The sequence below is a fragment of the Terrapene carolina genome, unplaced genomic scaffold (assembly GCF_002925995.2).
Source record: "Terrapene carolina triunguis isolate 2854851 unplaced genomic scaffold, T_m_triunguis-2.0 Scaffold113, whole genome shotgun sequence".
In the NCBI taxonomy this organism is placed as follows: Eukaryota; Metazoa; Chordata; order Testudines; family Emydidae; genus Terrapene; species Terrapene triunguis.
The window spans coordinates 23,634,304-23,649,401 of NW_020664464.1; the positions used below are offsets into that span (position 1 = coordinate 23,634,304).

A 15,098-nucleotide genomic window follows, 5' to 3' on the forward strand; every position below is an offset into this window, starting at 1 on the left:
CAAAGGTGCCGAGGGGCCTTTTAAAGCAAAAATTTAGGGAACAAGTGAGTTTAAGCCCCTACAGGGTTAGAATTAAGCTGACCTAGGTGGTTGAGGATGGCATTGGCACCTAAGTGTCTGTGGATCTCAATCTTACTGTAAGGAACCTGAGTGGGTCTTGCTCAGTACAGGTACTTCTATCCTTATGTTAAGTAGTATTAGACCTTAATCTTGTGGAGTATCCAAGGATCACAACAAGGAAATCTTGTCATGTGAATTTCCTTATCAAGACTGTCAGACTTTGTTAAACTCCATATTCTTGTCAGAAGGCAATTTCACATATCTGCTTAGGGTATTATAACGCTATTAACTATTTACAATGCTCTAAAATAAAGAGAAAATGTTGGTATTCCCAAACTTAAAATGTTGAGGTACATGAATAAAAATCGAACAGGTGCAAGAAACATTCCATATGCCCAGTGTCTTTTTATTCATGATTTTTGAGCATGCCCTTGACAGAATTTTTCATGGGAAAAGAGAGTCTTAAAATAGGAAAAGAAAAAAACAACCCTCTGAGGCAATGCTTAACAGGGGAAACATAGCTCAACAAAGAACCAAAGGGGAGCAGCATAATCTCTGCAGTAAGGATATTGTTACAGTGCAAGAGAATGTAGACAGTTGCAGATCATGTCTACAGACCACAGCATGTGTTTGGCTTGCCAATGTAATCACAGTCCAAATCTGTTTAGTCTTGTGTTTCATATTAATAGTATGTAGGACATGAAGATGCCCATATAATTTTGTTCAATTAGCTGCCTTTCATTGTAATCCAGCAAATACTAATATGGGATAGAAGTCCCAGGTGTTGCAAGAATGATCTCCCATAGCTTCCTGGCCAGACATAACCTGGGAAAAGGAATGACAATCCTGTGATACAGGCTTTAGCATTGGTCATCAGGAGACCTAACTTCTATTTCTTGGTTCATCAAGCTCCATATGTGAAGTTGGCCAAATGCTGTCCGTTCCTTCAGCCTATATAAATGGGGTATATACTTCCCAGTTTGGTGCTCATTACTGTAAACTGAGTACCTCACAGAAAGCCTTTAAATCCATAACCTAACACAAGCTTCCCTAAATCCAGCTTGCTGAATAGGATCCCCAAACTCTCAGAAGATACTGGCAAAACAAAAGGATTATGCTCATTAGATCTACATATACTTCATGCACCATTGGGACATGTAGTCAGACTGCATCCAATCACTGCAATCAAGCTTCCTCTCAAAATACAAGTTTGGAATTCAAAGACACCTGGTGTAGAAATTAAACACTCAAGCTAAAATGTCGAGTAAACTATGAGGGCATAAAAATGAAATGGAACAGTTATCCCCATCGAAAATTTGAAGACTTAAGGAATAGAAGAATTTAGGATCCAACTAAAAAAATAAATCAAGTCCTCAGTATTTGACAACTCAAACCCATCAGATTAATATTTCACTGTTATCCGTCTTCCCCTACCTACTCTTCCCATATCTCCGCTGCACCCAATCACACCTTGTCAAACCTATGTTGTGAGCTTTCTGATACACAGAGTGTCGTATTATTTGTATGTACAAAGACAACACTATGGGACCCTGAAACTTTATTGGGGTACTGAGCCACTAATATAATATAATTTTGAATGGTAAATCATCTTCAATCTGAAGTAGGGAAAATGAAATGGAAGTAATAAATAACTGCAAGAACACACACATAACACATGAAACCTAGAAAGTATAAGTTGCAGATTTATTATGGAAGCTTAACTTAAAAACCAAACTGCATAGTACAAAAGGTCTGTTATCTCTGCTCAAGATGGAACAAGTTTCAAAATATATAATTTTTTAAAATTTGTTCAGTCAATACACAATCCTTTATAAAAACTGTATATCTGTCAGTACCCTCATTGCATTTATAAATACAAGATTTACACAGCACTTCCATCTGGAAAAAATTAAAACTCCTTACAAATATCTACATATATTTCATACGTACAAAACATTCATAGGAGTACTTTGTTAAAGTCAGGTTTGGTTTAATGGTTCATTTACACTGCAACAAAATACATATAAATCTGTATAATTTTTCATAAAATGTCTAAAAATTAGCATAACACTTTGTAGACACTGAACTTCTTTAAACCATCTTTTAGAAAAGAACTTAATATGCATATTTCCTTGAGATTCAGCAGGTGAGACACATTGATATGAAGGCTAGATGAGAATAAATGCACACTAAGTAGCAGTTAAGGCAGGGGTGAAATTAGTGGGAAGAGTTATTTTATACGGCAGATCAGTGACAAAATGCAATAAATACACACAAGTCTTGATGTAAGTTGCCTCAGCATCCAGTTAACTAGCCCGCACACAAACGAAGAACATCTACATTTGTGGTGCTATACAATCAATCATTAAAATCATTTTCTACTAGCAGAGCACTGACGCTATCAATGCTCACAGGTGCCAACTGGATTTTCTTTTTAGCCACTTCAGGTCAGACACTGTTCTGGAATGTGGGTTTAAGACTTGAATATGTCCTTCACTCATAGGCAAGTTGTCATACGTGATCCCTCATCTGTAAAAAGTAATCGTTTAGTTTTATCAACGCCCTAAGGAGTCTACTGGATTTTTTATTAGTATGATACATAAATATTTGAGAATATGGGTTCAGGAATTTTAATATGACCTTTAATTATCTGCAATATTTCAGATACTAAAACTCTGTAGATTGGTCCCTCCCAAACCTAGGAGGGCAACACAGGGCCATACATCCAAAGAAAAGGCTTAAAATGCAAAACTTAACCTTTAACTATTTTGGCAGGAACTGTAGTCTGCCTCAAACCTGCTTATTTTGTTTATAGTGACTATAGGGAACTGAATGTTCAAAATATTTTATTAAAGTTTATTCTCTGCATGGTCTGTGTATTTAGGTTTTCAATCCAACATCAGGGCTTGAGATGGCATTTGCAGTTACATATCAGGTACAGGGGAAACAAGGATTCAAACCTTACCTTGCCCTAGTACACAAAACAAAATACCACAGTAAATGTTTGATAGTATGAACCCAAAGTGGACACCAATATCCACAACATATGATCTTCACTTGCACATGGCTCCATCCTCCCTTAAGAGACCAGAAGCTCACTGCATTCTGTCCTGTTTTCTGGGTTCACAGATCAGTGCATGAATTTTGATTTGCAGCCTCCTTTTTCAAAGCTAGCCCTCAGACACTGCTGTCTTGCAGCAATGGTTCAATGTCCTCATCACTGCCACGATCTGGGTTGTTGCTCTGGGCACTGCTGATGCTGTGCTTCCTGGTACAGCTGGCTTTACTGTGCTCAGGAATGAATAAGGCAACCAGAAAAGCTAGAAGAACTGCACATGCTCCAAACAGGAAAGGAGGGCCAGGGATGATAGCGCTCTGCAACAAAACAGGCAAATCAGAAAAATATGAAACTGAAATATCTACTTGATTAAAATATTACATCACTGAATCAGGACAACAATAGGACAACAATTTCAAAAAGCTGTTTACTAAACGTATATCAAACTGCATGCTCAATTTGTATGTGCATTACAACTAGAGCTGGCTAAAATTTTCAGTGGACACTTCACTCCCTGAATAAAAAGTTTCATTCAACTGAAAACTATTTGTGAATTCATGTCAAGTTCACCAAATAGCTATCACTGAAAGCATTCCCCTGAAGCAGTTAAACTAAAAACAAGATTAAAACATGTTTTTGATTTTATTGTTTCTTTACGATATATAAAGATGCTAAAGCTATTGTAAAAATACTCGATTACGCCCACCTTTCTTTTTTTATCTTTGTAATTAATAGAAGTGTCAGAACTCTCTCTCAACCTGAACAGTGTCACGTTAAGACATCACCTGAGCTTCAGCTCTCTCGCCTCCAACAAAGGGGGCCCTCCAAAGATCCTGACCAGGTCTTCCAGCAAAGACAGGGAAATGAGGATGTGATTTTAAGCTCAAGTAAAGAAGGAAAAAAACACCATATAGAATTCAAGGGGGCACATTTTTGGTTTTCTCTCTTAGTTTACCCTTAAAAAAACTGCAAAGGAAAGAAATCTTCAAACTACTCTGTCTTGTCGACCAAAGAGTCGGCAACGAGCATGTGCTGCATGGTCTGCACTTCACCGTGCTCGCATGTATTCACGTCATTTGAGTAGCCCCATTTGATCACGTTAGTCTTTGATCTACCAGGTGCATGCATCGCCATGTTCAGCAGTCTGTATCTGCCCCTCGGGGAAGGTCCTCTTAGGGTTCCAAATCTATTTCAGTGCAACTAAATTTTATGGGGCGGGATAAAGAATGAAGAGCACCAAGTTTCACATCATAAATCAGTTTTAAGAATGAATACAAATTTGAATAGCAGGCACACATTTTTGCCATGATTAACCCTATCAGCAGTGCAAACTGAAGAGAAGTTCACTACTGTGGGGATATGTTGATCCAAATTATCTTTTATATTCTTTATCTGTAAAGTGGGAGGCTAAGAACCACTGCTGTCAACCAAGTTTCAGTGGGTTCTCTCAGACTGGCATCATCTTTGCAAGTTTCCAAGGCCTCCAAAGAGTTGCAGATACATTTTAAGGAGAAGCTTACATTTGCACAATAAGACTGTTCACAGGCTTCAGCTGACTTTCCTGGAAAGGAAATCTTAACTTCTAGGATTAATAACCTGGACAGAAGATTTGATAGGGCTAAGCATCATACCACACACATACAGATGGTAAAGAAAAGTTTAAGCACTGGGAAGACAGTATTTTAACACAAGAGCAATTCTGTCTTGGATGGAAAAAACACAAATGATATTGGAAAACCAAATTTGTCACAGAATGAGAGTATATTTGGGTCCCAGTAGAGAAAGCAACCACAAATCTTTTTGATTGTTACTGAAAAGGCAACTTTTTACTGGAATTAGACACCACATAAAATCCTTTTTACACATTGAAAAATGTTACAGGTTTCTCAGTACAATGAGGGGAAATGGTCACTGAGACCAGTGGCACACAGGCAGGATCCTAAAATTATATTCTGCTTAGTGAAATCTTCAGAATGAAAGAAGCTCCACTTAACTAGAACCTTGCTCATCATCACTAATGACTGGAGGCAAACATGATTTTAAAATATTGAAAATTCTACAACAAAGTGCACTTTTAAAATTTATTCTGGCAAGTGTAGCTTAGTTTTACCGTATGTATCATATTAGTGAATGGAATATGGAATCTTCTATAAAGGAAATGAATTCTTACTAATGTAAGAACTTAATACATCAATCTACTGTTAAATATTTGATTTCAAGTGCACAGAGATCATTAGGCCTCTTGGTAAAACAGGGTTTTCAGGCAAGACTCAAAAGAAAGAGTGAGGGCTGAATGGGTCAGGGTAAAAGATAGCAGAGACAGCCAAGAGAGCAGTAAAAGACAAGTGAGACAGCTAAACAAAGCTTTGATAAAAGAGCGAAGGGGCAATAAAAAGATGAGGTAGGCTGGGACATAGGCAAGAACAAAAAGCTTAAACTTTACAAGATATTTTAGTCATGCAAATTTGATATTTGTGACTGAAAAGCAATGGAAGGTGGCCATGGATTTACCTCATCACTAGGATCCTGCATGGTGTTCTTATCAGAACTCTGGACAGGTGCCAATTCATTGAGCTCCACATGGAAGAGAAAGAATATAAAGCCATAGAGAGCTGGTCCAAGGCCGTTACACAGACCTCTGATTCCAGTTATTATTCCCTGGACAACACCTGTGAAAGGAAAAGTAACGGTAATGAAGAAGGCAGCCTTTTCATTAGCCATCCCTTATTTTATGTATGGTACAAGAGCCCAAAACTTCTCTAATTACTGTTTAATTCTATCATGTAATAGATTAACCTTACCTTCCACATGAGAGGGTTTTAATAAATGCCTTCAAGGAAGGTTAGCTGGATTTTAGTTAGCTTCCACATGGGCACAGTTTGCTCAATAGATTAATGTGCTGCTAGCAACATTTTCAATTTTGAAACTGAGGGGTCTGAATTAGAAATTATCAAAATTTCCCAGCTATAATGGGTGAGCTCAACCTCCATGCTCTCCCTAACTCAACTTCTCTCCATACTTATACTGAACAAGAGAGGCTTAAGATGATATTTGCCTTAGCTAAAAGATAGTTAGCCTTGGTTATAGACAAACAAGTAAATTTCTACCTGCAAAAATACTCCGTCAAGCTATGGACTAACATTTTGTTCTCCATCAGTAACATCCTGCTCTTGTCTGATCCTCCTCAGATAAATCTTATTCCTGCTCCAACTCAGGGGTAGCTGAAGTTCAAAGTACTGAATAAATAAAGGTTTGCCCACATTTGTAGCAGTTTCTGACGGATACTAACTTATATATTATAACTTTAACAAGTGCCATTATTAAGCACTGCCTGTGTACGAGGTGATGCTGTATAAGACAAAAGAAGCCACTCTGTCTTGACGAGCTTACAAACTAAAGAGACAGACATGAACAAAACAGATCTTCAGATGGGTGTGAACTATTTTTAAATTACATGGAGACCATTTTTACTGACACAGGTAGTATAAAATTAGGGAAAGTGTGATTCCCATGAGCCGCTGGAACAAAAAGAAAGTAGGGAAGAATCCTTTTGGCTTTAGTGAGTGAAAGTCACTTAGTTTTGTTTAATTTCTGTTCAGTTTTGGGAGAGCTATATGTAATTACAATGGCTGTTTCCTCTCCACTAGATGGCATAACTTCACTCTGGAATTCTATAAATCCTTTCATGTACAGCTTTCTAGGTGGCTTTGAATGAACAGTGCACAGCTGTACTTTCCCCTAACTTCCACGGAACTCTAGGGTGACCAGATGTCCCGATTTTATAGGGACAGTCCCGATTTTTGGATCTTTTTCTTATATAGGCTCCTATTACCCCCACCCCTGTCCTGATTTTTCACACTTGCTGTCTGGTCACCCTCCGGACTTCTTCCCTGCTACTTTTAGGGGGGTGGGGAGGGGGTGTCGACCTAAGATACGCAATTTCAGCTACGTGAATAGCATAGCTGAAGTCAGCATATCTTAGGTCGATTTACCTGGCCGTGAGGACAGCGGCGAGTCGAACGCTGCCGCTCCCCCGTCGACTCCACTTCCGCCTCTCGCCGCGGTGGAGTTCCGGAGTCGACGGTAGAGCTATCGGGGATCGATTTTATCGCGTCTACACTCCCCGATAGATCCATCACTACCCGCCGATCTGGCGGGTAGTGTAGACATACCCTTAGTTCACTTTTAGAATGTAACCACTGTAAACTGTGTTAAGCCTACAGAAAATTACCATCAAACGTGTACAAATACCACCTTTCCCAACAGAAGACTGCCTCCTAGGCTGTATCCTTTCTTTACTTTCTGTCTTGCCCATTCTATCTTGCGGTCCTCATTTGTTTGTTCTAACTTTAGACTGTAAACCCAACAGGGCAGGGATCTGATTGTTACATTTGCCTTTAAAGCACCATGGCACTATAGAATATAGCTCATATTTTACCAGTATTAACTGCTGACTTTTTCACTTTAAAGTAAGTGTAGGTTTTACCTCTTTCTCCAACTTTGGAATAAAACATGCATGCACACAACCCACTCCTTCTACCATGTCTTCATTATTCCTGCTTCCCTAGAGAGGTTATGAAGTTTTTCTTTTATAGTTTTGAAAGAAGCTTAGAGCAAATTGGGCCACCCTCTTTCCCTGGCAAGGAACAAAAAGAAAATGTTTCTTATGTATATAAGGTAATAAATCAGACAATAGGAAAATGGGGACTCAGCTGTTAAGAGAAAGATGGCACTGCTACACTAGTGCTGGTTGTTCAGAGTCATAGAATGCTTTTAAAAACAAGTTGAGAGGAAAAACCATGAAAGTTACTGTAGCAACTTACTTTTATTTTCTAGCATCTTTAAAGGCAATTATGTAAAGAGATGACTGCACTGATGAGAGCAATGCTTTTCAGGAAATAATGAAAGGCAAGTATGCCTGATGTGCATCTATCTCTCTCCACAATACCCAGAGACAAACTTTCATTACCTCCTTTGTCATCTTATTTGAAGAGCACAGCTAGATAGGTATTATGGTTTTTAAGAAAGAAAGTTGGTCCAAGGAAGAGAATTTTTCAGGAGCACCAAGATGAATTTACTGAACTTACCTTGTTGATCTGGCTCTGCATTTCGTGAAACCAGAGCACTGATTGCTGGAAACGTAATACTTGACATGGCTGCTACAGCTCCTGCTGCCCACATCATCCTGTGTTGATTGAAATACATATTTTGTTCAAAATATAAAGCAGCAATACTTTTATGTACAAAAGGATTTCCCCAAATAAGCAAGAATACAACAAACATTTTCAGGTTCCTCAATTAGGGTCTGTTCTTAAAACTGTCACTAAACCATTCACCATTAAGTACCCAAAGATGTAATTTTTGTAATGGCTACGCATTTACAATTTAGTTATTTTCTTCTCTTACAATTTGTCAAACAACCTCAGAACCTCTCCTATTTATGTTTTTCTGAGTTACACTGAGCTCATTGAAATTAATTGATTTGATTCAACCCAAGCTAAGATGAGGTGAGCACAATATTATTGATGCTGCCTTGTCCTCTGTTAGAAAAGGTCATACCAAGGAGCAATTTCAGTAAATCTACTGCATGGATAGGTGCATGCCAGGTTCTGCCTGGCTCCTTCGAAATAGATAGGTTTTATTAAATCCCATCCTGATTGATTTTATTTAATATCCCCCAAGTTAACTGAATAGGGTCTGAGGTAATATTCACTATACAAGGCAGAGCACATATTAATAGGGGAATATGCATTTTCTAGTGTGGCTTTTGAACGGTTTGTCTTCCTGTTCTACTTCTTCACCATCAAATCCAGTTCCAGAATTCACCCCATGTTTTTTGCACAGAGCCTAAAATCTCTGTTTAGCTGCTAGTACTCTAGGTAAAGCTGCTCTCTAGTTCATCTCATTTGCTACGAAGAGCTATGGTGAAAAAGTTGGTGAGGCATTCTTCACTATAGCACAGAAGGGGTTGGTACTCTAAAAAGGAAAGAGCTTTTGTCTCAGTGGCCCTCACTGGTAGAGCTGTTTGGAAATAAGTTATGAAAGGGCTCTACGCAGCACCTAAAGCTTTAAAAAAAAAAAAAACCCCTCTGTCACTGCATGCATCTGACATGGTAGGAGACGGCCAATAACTGGTAGACAAAAGCAACCTAATGAGCATAGCAAGCAGCCTGTGCTCCACAGTAAGTTTGTGTGCTGAAACAGATTAGTTGGGCAATCCAGACTGAACAGTCTTGCTGGTATCCAACTTCAACAGCAAGTTTATCAAAGTAAAACAGACCAAACTTTTCTTGAAATGATACTCCAAAAACTCTCAATACTGTCTATAAAAGGGAAAGATGGACAGAGATTAAGCTGGCAGCCCACATCTGCAAACGTCCAGAACTGTTAACGGGAATCGAAGGACTAAATTATAAGAACACCTTTAATGGGCTGATATGGTAAGAAAATTAACTATTAGGATGACTAGCACATCTGGATGTTTGTGGAAGAGTAAGAGGCAAATTAATAATCAAAAGGATTAATAAATTCAAGTCCTTGCTGTACATGGCTAGTTGCTACAAGCATCTGAAACAACACTTAAAGGAATAAGTACACTGATTGCCCATCTAACAGACTAGTCATCTGTTATCTCTTGTTGCTTGCTTTGGAGAGACACAGATTATGAAAGCTACTCTAAAGACTGATTTCAGAATAAATAAATATAAAATATGATCACCAAAAACTTTTTTTTTTGTGTGTGCTTTTTTAGATGCATTTGCTTTTGTCTTAACTGTTAAGCAATACAGCTAGCCTCAGGAAAAAAAGGTGCTTTAAAGCACAGTAAGCCATAACTCTAGGAAAAAGCCAAGTGCAACTTAAAAATTAGGAGTCAAGTTATACAACTAATCAGTGTAATGTACTTGAAGGACAAGTGTATCATGTTCTGAAAGAAAATGATGTTAATGTTCAAAGTAGTGGGAGATTTTGGAAAAAAATACTTTAAAGCCCCATGAAATTTGTGCAGCTCAGGAGACACGTGCTTACCAAGGTTGAGATCCAAAACCATACCAGGTCAGCTGGAGCATTTGGAAGCCAAGGCCAAGCAGGACTGTATTCTTGTTCCCTATTGACCTCATCAGGATACTGAGGAACACGGTCTGTAAAAATAAGGAATGAACTCAGTGAGAAGCATTTTAAACTTGAGACCTTTAATACAGCTTCCACTTTTACAGGAAACAATCCAAGAGAAGCTCCACTATTGCTGTTTACATTCAATTAACTGAACTCTGACTGTTATGACATTTTTGTATTTAATAACCCAAACACAGACACCTGATTTGATCCACAATTTGATGCATAGCTATTACTAAAAGCATAACCAGAAACATTTTTAAATACCTTTTCAAAAAAGGTAGAGATTTCCCTTCGTGTTATTAACTGAGTTTATTACAAAATTTAAAATGTTAAGTATTGAACACAGAACAGTGATTCTTTGGTTTTCTGGAATACACAGATATCTAGCACGCAGAGGTTTTTCCTGTCATTTCCTCAAATTAGAGTTCAGTTTTAGTAGGTCTCACAAAAGGATTAGTCAGCCATCCCAGGAAATTTGAGAACAAGTTGACCTTAGAGCAGACGCTTATTTCTAGACGGTTTTCAAGAATCAAAGATGGCTGCTTTGCTCACTGAAATCCAATGTTAAATCCCATTTTTTCTCCTGTATGCAGAAGGAAGGACTGCATTTCACTCTGTGCCTTCTCCTGTCCTACCTCTCAGTTCCACACACTCTCTTCCTCACTTCCACTGTGAGGGGCACCCTATGGAGCAGGAGTCAACTGTGGGGGCACAGGAGCCGCAGAGGCCACAGCCAGTGAAGGCCAAGTGGTGGTCCCTGTGGGAAGGGAAGCCCACTAATCCAAACCAGGAGACAGGTACTTCCTGATGGAGCTCTCTGCAAGGCAGGTACTGCCCACAGTGCATTGTGCCTGAGAGCAGAAAATATCCAAGACACTGCTGGAGACCCATCTTACAAAAAACACCCCCACCACAGTAGGAGGGAAGCAAATCATATCTGTATTTCTGTAATACACCATACTTCTTCACTTATTATATCATTCTGCTACTGGTCTTTATTTTCATTCACTGTCCCCATATTTAACTGTATTGGTAGACATCATGAAAATATTTCAGTAGCAAAGTTAGAACTAAATCAGATGCCACGTGAGTAATCTTTGTGCATGTGCAGGGTCTCAACATTTTAAGGGGCTAAATTTACCCATTTATATTGAGCTGATGTGTATTTTACAAATGTAAAAGTTAAAGGAATCCATTGCTATATCCCCTCATTATTTGAATTTTTTGTTGTTGTTAAATTGTGGGAAAGCAGTCAAGAAATAAGTTTTGTATTGTGTTTTGAAAGCAATTAAGTTAGTTGCCATTTTAATCTCTTGCTGAAATAAGGGCCAAAATCTTGGTCTAGCTGTCGAAAGAATCCCATTTTAATGAGCTTGCACATCTCACTTCTGAAACTCAGGTCCATTGCTCCTAAGGCACACAGTCGTTACCGGAGGTCATGGAGAGAGGCAATCTCTCAGGAGGAATCTGAATGAACAGATGTTCCTTTACTGAACAAAATCTATTCTGAGGCTTTAAAGGGTAGAAAGGAGCTTACCTATACATAATTGCAACATGTCAAAAATGACACATCAGTAACATTCATCTGATTGGTTATACTCCAACAACTTTGGGGAAATATGTTCAAGAAATGTACTGTATTAGGCTGGACTCATTTAATATGTTTTGTAGAGGAGTTTCATTATCACAACTCTAACAGTGATTATATATGCACACTGAAATCCCTTAATTTTTCTTCTTTGTATATCCAAAGGGTCAACAGAATTTCTAAAAAAGCTATTAGGATAACACTTACCTGAGCTATTATAGACAGAATTCCTACCACAGCTATGAATGCTGCTATGGTAGCAGGACCAAAACCTATAATCTGAAAGAAGATAATATAAATTTATAAATATAATATAGTAAAACAAATGCTAGTTACAGATAATTAGTTAAAGCAGTTCCATATAAAGATGGCATTTATAAACATTGGAACACAACTACTTCAGTAAGAACTACCGTATATACTCGTTCAATAGCCCATTCGTTTGTAAGCTGACCCCCCAAGATGGTTAGGTAAAAACAGCAAAAACTGTATGACCCTTTCATAAGCCGACCCTATATTTCAGGGGCTGGAAAACTTTGGCTCCCAGCCCGTCAGGGTAAGCCGCTGGCGGGTCGGGACTTTTTGTTTATTTGGAGCGTCTGCAGGCATGGAGCCCCTCAGCTCCCAGTGTCCGCGGTTTGCCGTTCCCAGCCAATGGGAGCTGCGGGAAGTGCCTGCAGATGGCTCCAAGTAAACAAAACGTCCCGACCCGCCAGCAGCTTACCCTGACAGGCCAGGAGCCAACAACTGAACAAATATGTATTCACCTTCAAAATTACAGTCAATATTTAAAATCAGTAAATGGATATTTAAAACAAGTAACTTAGAACAATATGAGACTTTAAAAAGTCTTAAAATCCTTCAAAGTCTGAATCAGTCTCTGATTCACCAAACAGTTCATAAAACTCGGCTTCAGTCACAGCTGCACCTGCATTGTCATCGTAGATGTCAGGAGTGTCGCCTTCAGAGTCAAATTCCGTCTCATCATCAGCCTCTGTTGTGTCATCATCAAATATGGCATCATCTTCTGACTCGTCGAGTGCATTGCTGATACAGCATTTCCTAAATGATTTTTCTACCATTTCCGAGAGAATGGACACCCACGCGTCCTTGATCCACTGGGCGACCAGGTTGATTTCGGGCTTCATAAGATTCCCGCCTTTTGCCAACTTCACCATGCCTGAGCACATCCATTCAGACCACATTTTGCGTAGCCTGTCTTTAAAGGGTTTGTTCAGGCAGACACCAAGCGGTTGTAGAACTGAAGTTAAGCCTCCAGGTATTACAGCCAAAGTAGTTTTCATATTTTTGGCCACATTTTTCACCTCATCCATCTTGTGTGCCCTGAACAGGTCTCAAACGAGCATAGCAGGTTTCTTGAAAAGTGCTCCTGGTCTCTTATTCCACACTTTTTCCAGCCATTCAATAGTCCCACTTTCATCCATCCATCCCTTTTCGTGTGCAAGTACGATGACACCAGCAGGAAATTTCATGGTTTTAGGCAAGGTTTTTCTTTTAAAAACAACAACAGGAGGGAGCTTTGATCCATTTGCCAAACATGATAAAACCACCGTAAAATGGATTTTTTCATGGCCAGTGGTTTTAATTAAAACGGTTTTTTCACCAACACCAGTTACCGTTCTGTTGCTCGGGAGATCGAATATCATTGGTGTTTCATCCATATTTCCTATTTGTGACAGTTCAAATGCATATTCCTTTTGATATTTTATAATAAACCTTTGGAAAGATTCGATTTTTTTCTTCCAAATCTCTAGGCAACTTTTGCGCCATCTTTGTTCGCTGACGAAGACAGAGACCATGACAGTTCATGAAGCGAGTACACCGACCCGCTGTTCTTGCTGTTTCTCTACTGAAAAGTAAACTTATACTGAGAGGCAGGCTAGAATATTCAGCCATCCCCAAGCAGCTATGCACAACACTAGGAACATAAATGCACTTTAATAATAGGATCTTTTATTACTCAAAGAGGAGGGGAAAAGCAACAAAGGAGGATCAATTCTAGCACAAATTTAGCTTGTTTTCATTAAAAACAGTGCTATTCTAGAAACAAATACAGTAAGCACTGGTTCAATATTAAATTAAAACTAGACTTCAGTAAGACCTTTCCAGCACTACTTCAGAATTAAGCCATGCACTTGAGAAGTTTAGAAAAAAGTCTTTAGATCATTAAAACCTACAAAAAATTTTAGCAATAGTTTTACATAATAGCAAGAATACTTTCCCTCAAGGAAACCTTGTAATTGTTGTATACAAAGTACAATGGTTTCATACTTTATGTACATATGGTGCTTTAAAGACATAGTTCCCCAAATGGAATATAAATCTAGAAATAGAACTCTGGCAATCCTGATTGAAGTGTAGCTTGACAGACTCTGAAAACATGACATGCATTCTTCAGTGATCAACAGTTACTCACCTGTCGCAAATAGAGAAAAAAGCTAGAATACTGGCCAGCCTCAGGCAGGTAGGACAGAAATACTGTGATACAGATCAGGAGGACTGTAGAATCTTTCCCAACTTTCTTCAAGGACTATTACAAAGAGAAGAGAAGGAAACATGAGCCAAACTGAACTACTCTGAAAGCTCCTTATAAAAAGGGATAAAAACAGTAGTTCCATTAAATTTTCCATTACTAATCCCGAGTGAATGAAATTCTATGGAACAGTTAAAGGGTCACTATTACAGTAAAAGTTATTTAAAAGCAAGTTTCCTTACTTGTCTAACAATCTCACGAAAGAATTTTAACTTGATTCTCATTATTTGTTTGCTTACTTTACACTTTATTCACCATGGACAACAGGAACAGGCTAGTTAGAGTCACTTTGTCCTCCTGCACTAGTATAATATTGCAATGGCTGGGGAAGGGACTGGCAAGGAAACAGTTAATGTAAACTAAAAAGATTTTCCTTAAATTAAAATATGAAAATATTCCCATTATTAGCTTTTCATATAGCCTAATATAAATTTTGGGTCTTATCCATCCATGTTGCCCATTAATTTTCGACACGGAGAGTGAGACTATCAAACCTTAAAGCTAGTTAAACCTACATACACATTATTACTGTCTTTATGAATTACTCGAAGTTTAAGCATTTACCACATGAACCTTATTAAAGGGACTACTGCTAGTGATCAGCACAGATCCTACTTACTATTCTGTAGGTTCAGCTTGCCATACCACAAGAGTATTCTTATTTCTTGTATATTTCTTATACTTGCTCATTTCTAATACTGTATCATATTTTGAAAAACTAT

The 15,098-nt window shown here is 38.4% G+C and overlaps 1 protein-coding gene across 1 annotated transcript in view; it reads right to left on the reverse strand.

The window, feature by feature from the left end:
• Positions 1 to 1,743: 1,743 nt before the first annotated feature.
• Positions 1,744 to 15,098, reverse strand: part of MFSD14B (major facilitator superfamily domain containing 14B) — a 27,712-nt gene continuing 14,357 nt past the window's right edge. The window contains exons 6-11 of the mRNA XM_026652361.2: positions 14,260 to 14,373; positions 12,030 to 12,101; positions 10,145 to 10,257; positions 8,206 to 8,303; positions 5,630 to 5,787; positions 1,744 to 3,435 (exon numbers count right to left, since the gene is read on the reverse strand). Coding sequence (XP_026508146.1) covers positions 3,238 to 3,435; positions 5,630 to 5,787; positions 8,206 to 8,303; positions 10,145 to 10,257; positions 12,030 to 12,101; positions 14,260 to 14,373 — 753 coding nt within the window. The 3' untranslated portion in view covers positions 1,744 to 3,237. The remainder of the gene's footprint in view (positions 3,436 to 5,629; positions 5,788 to 8,205; positions 8,304 to 10,144; positions 10,258 to 12,029; positions 12,102 to 14,259; positions 14,374 to 15,098) is intronic.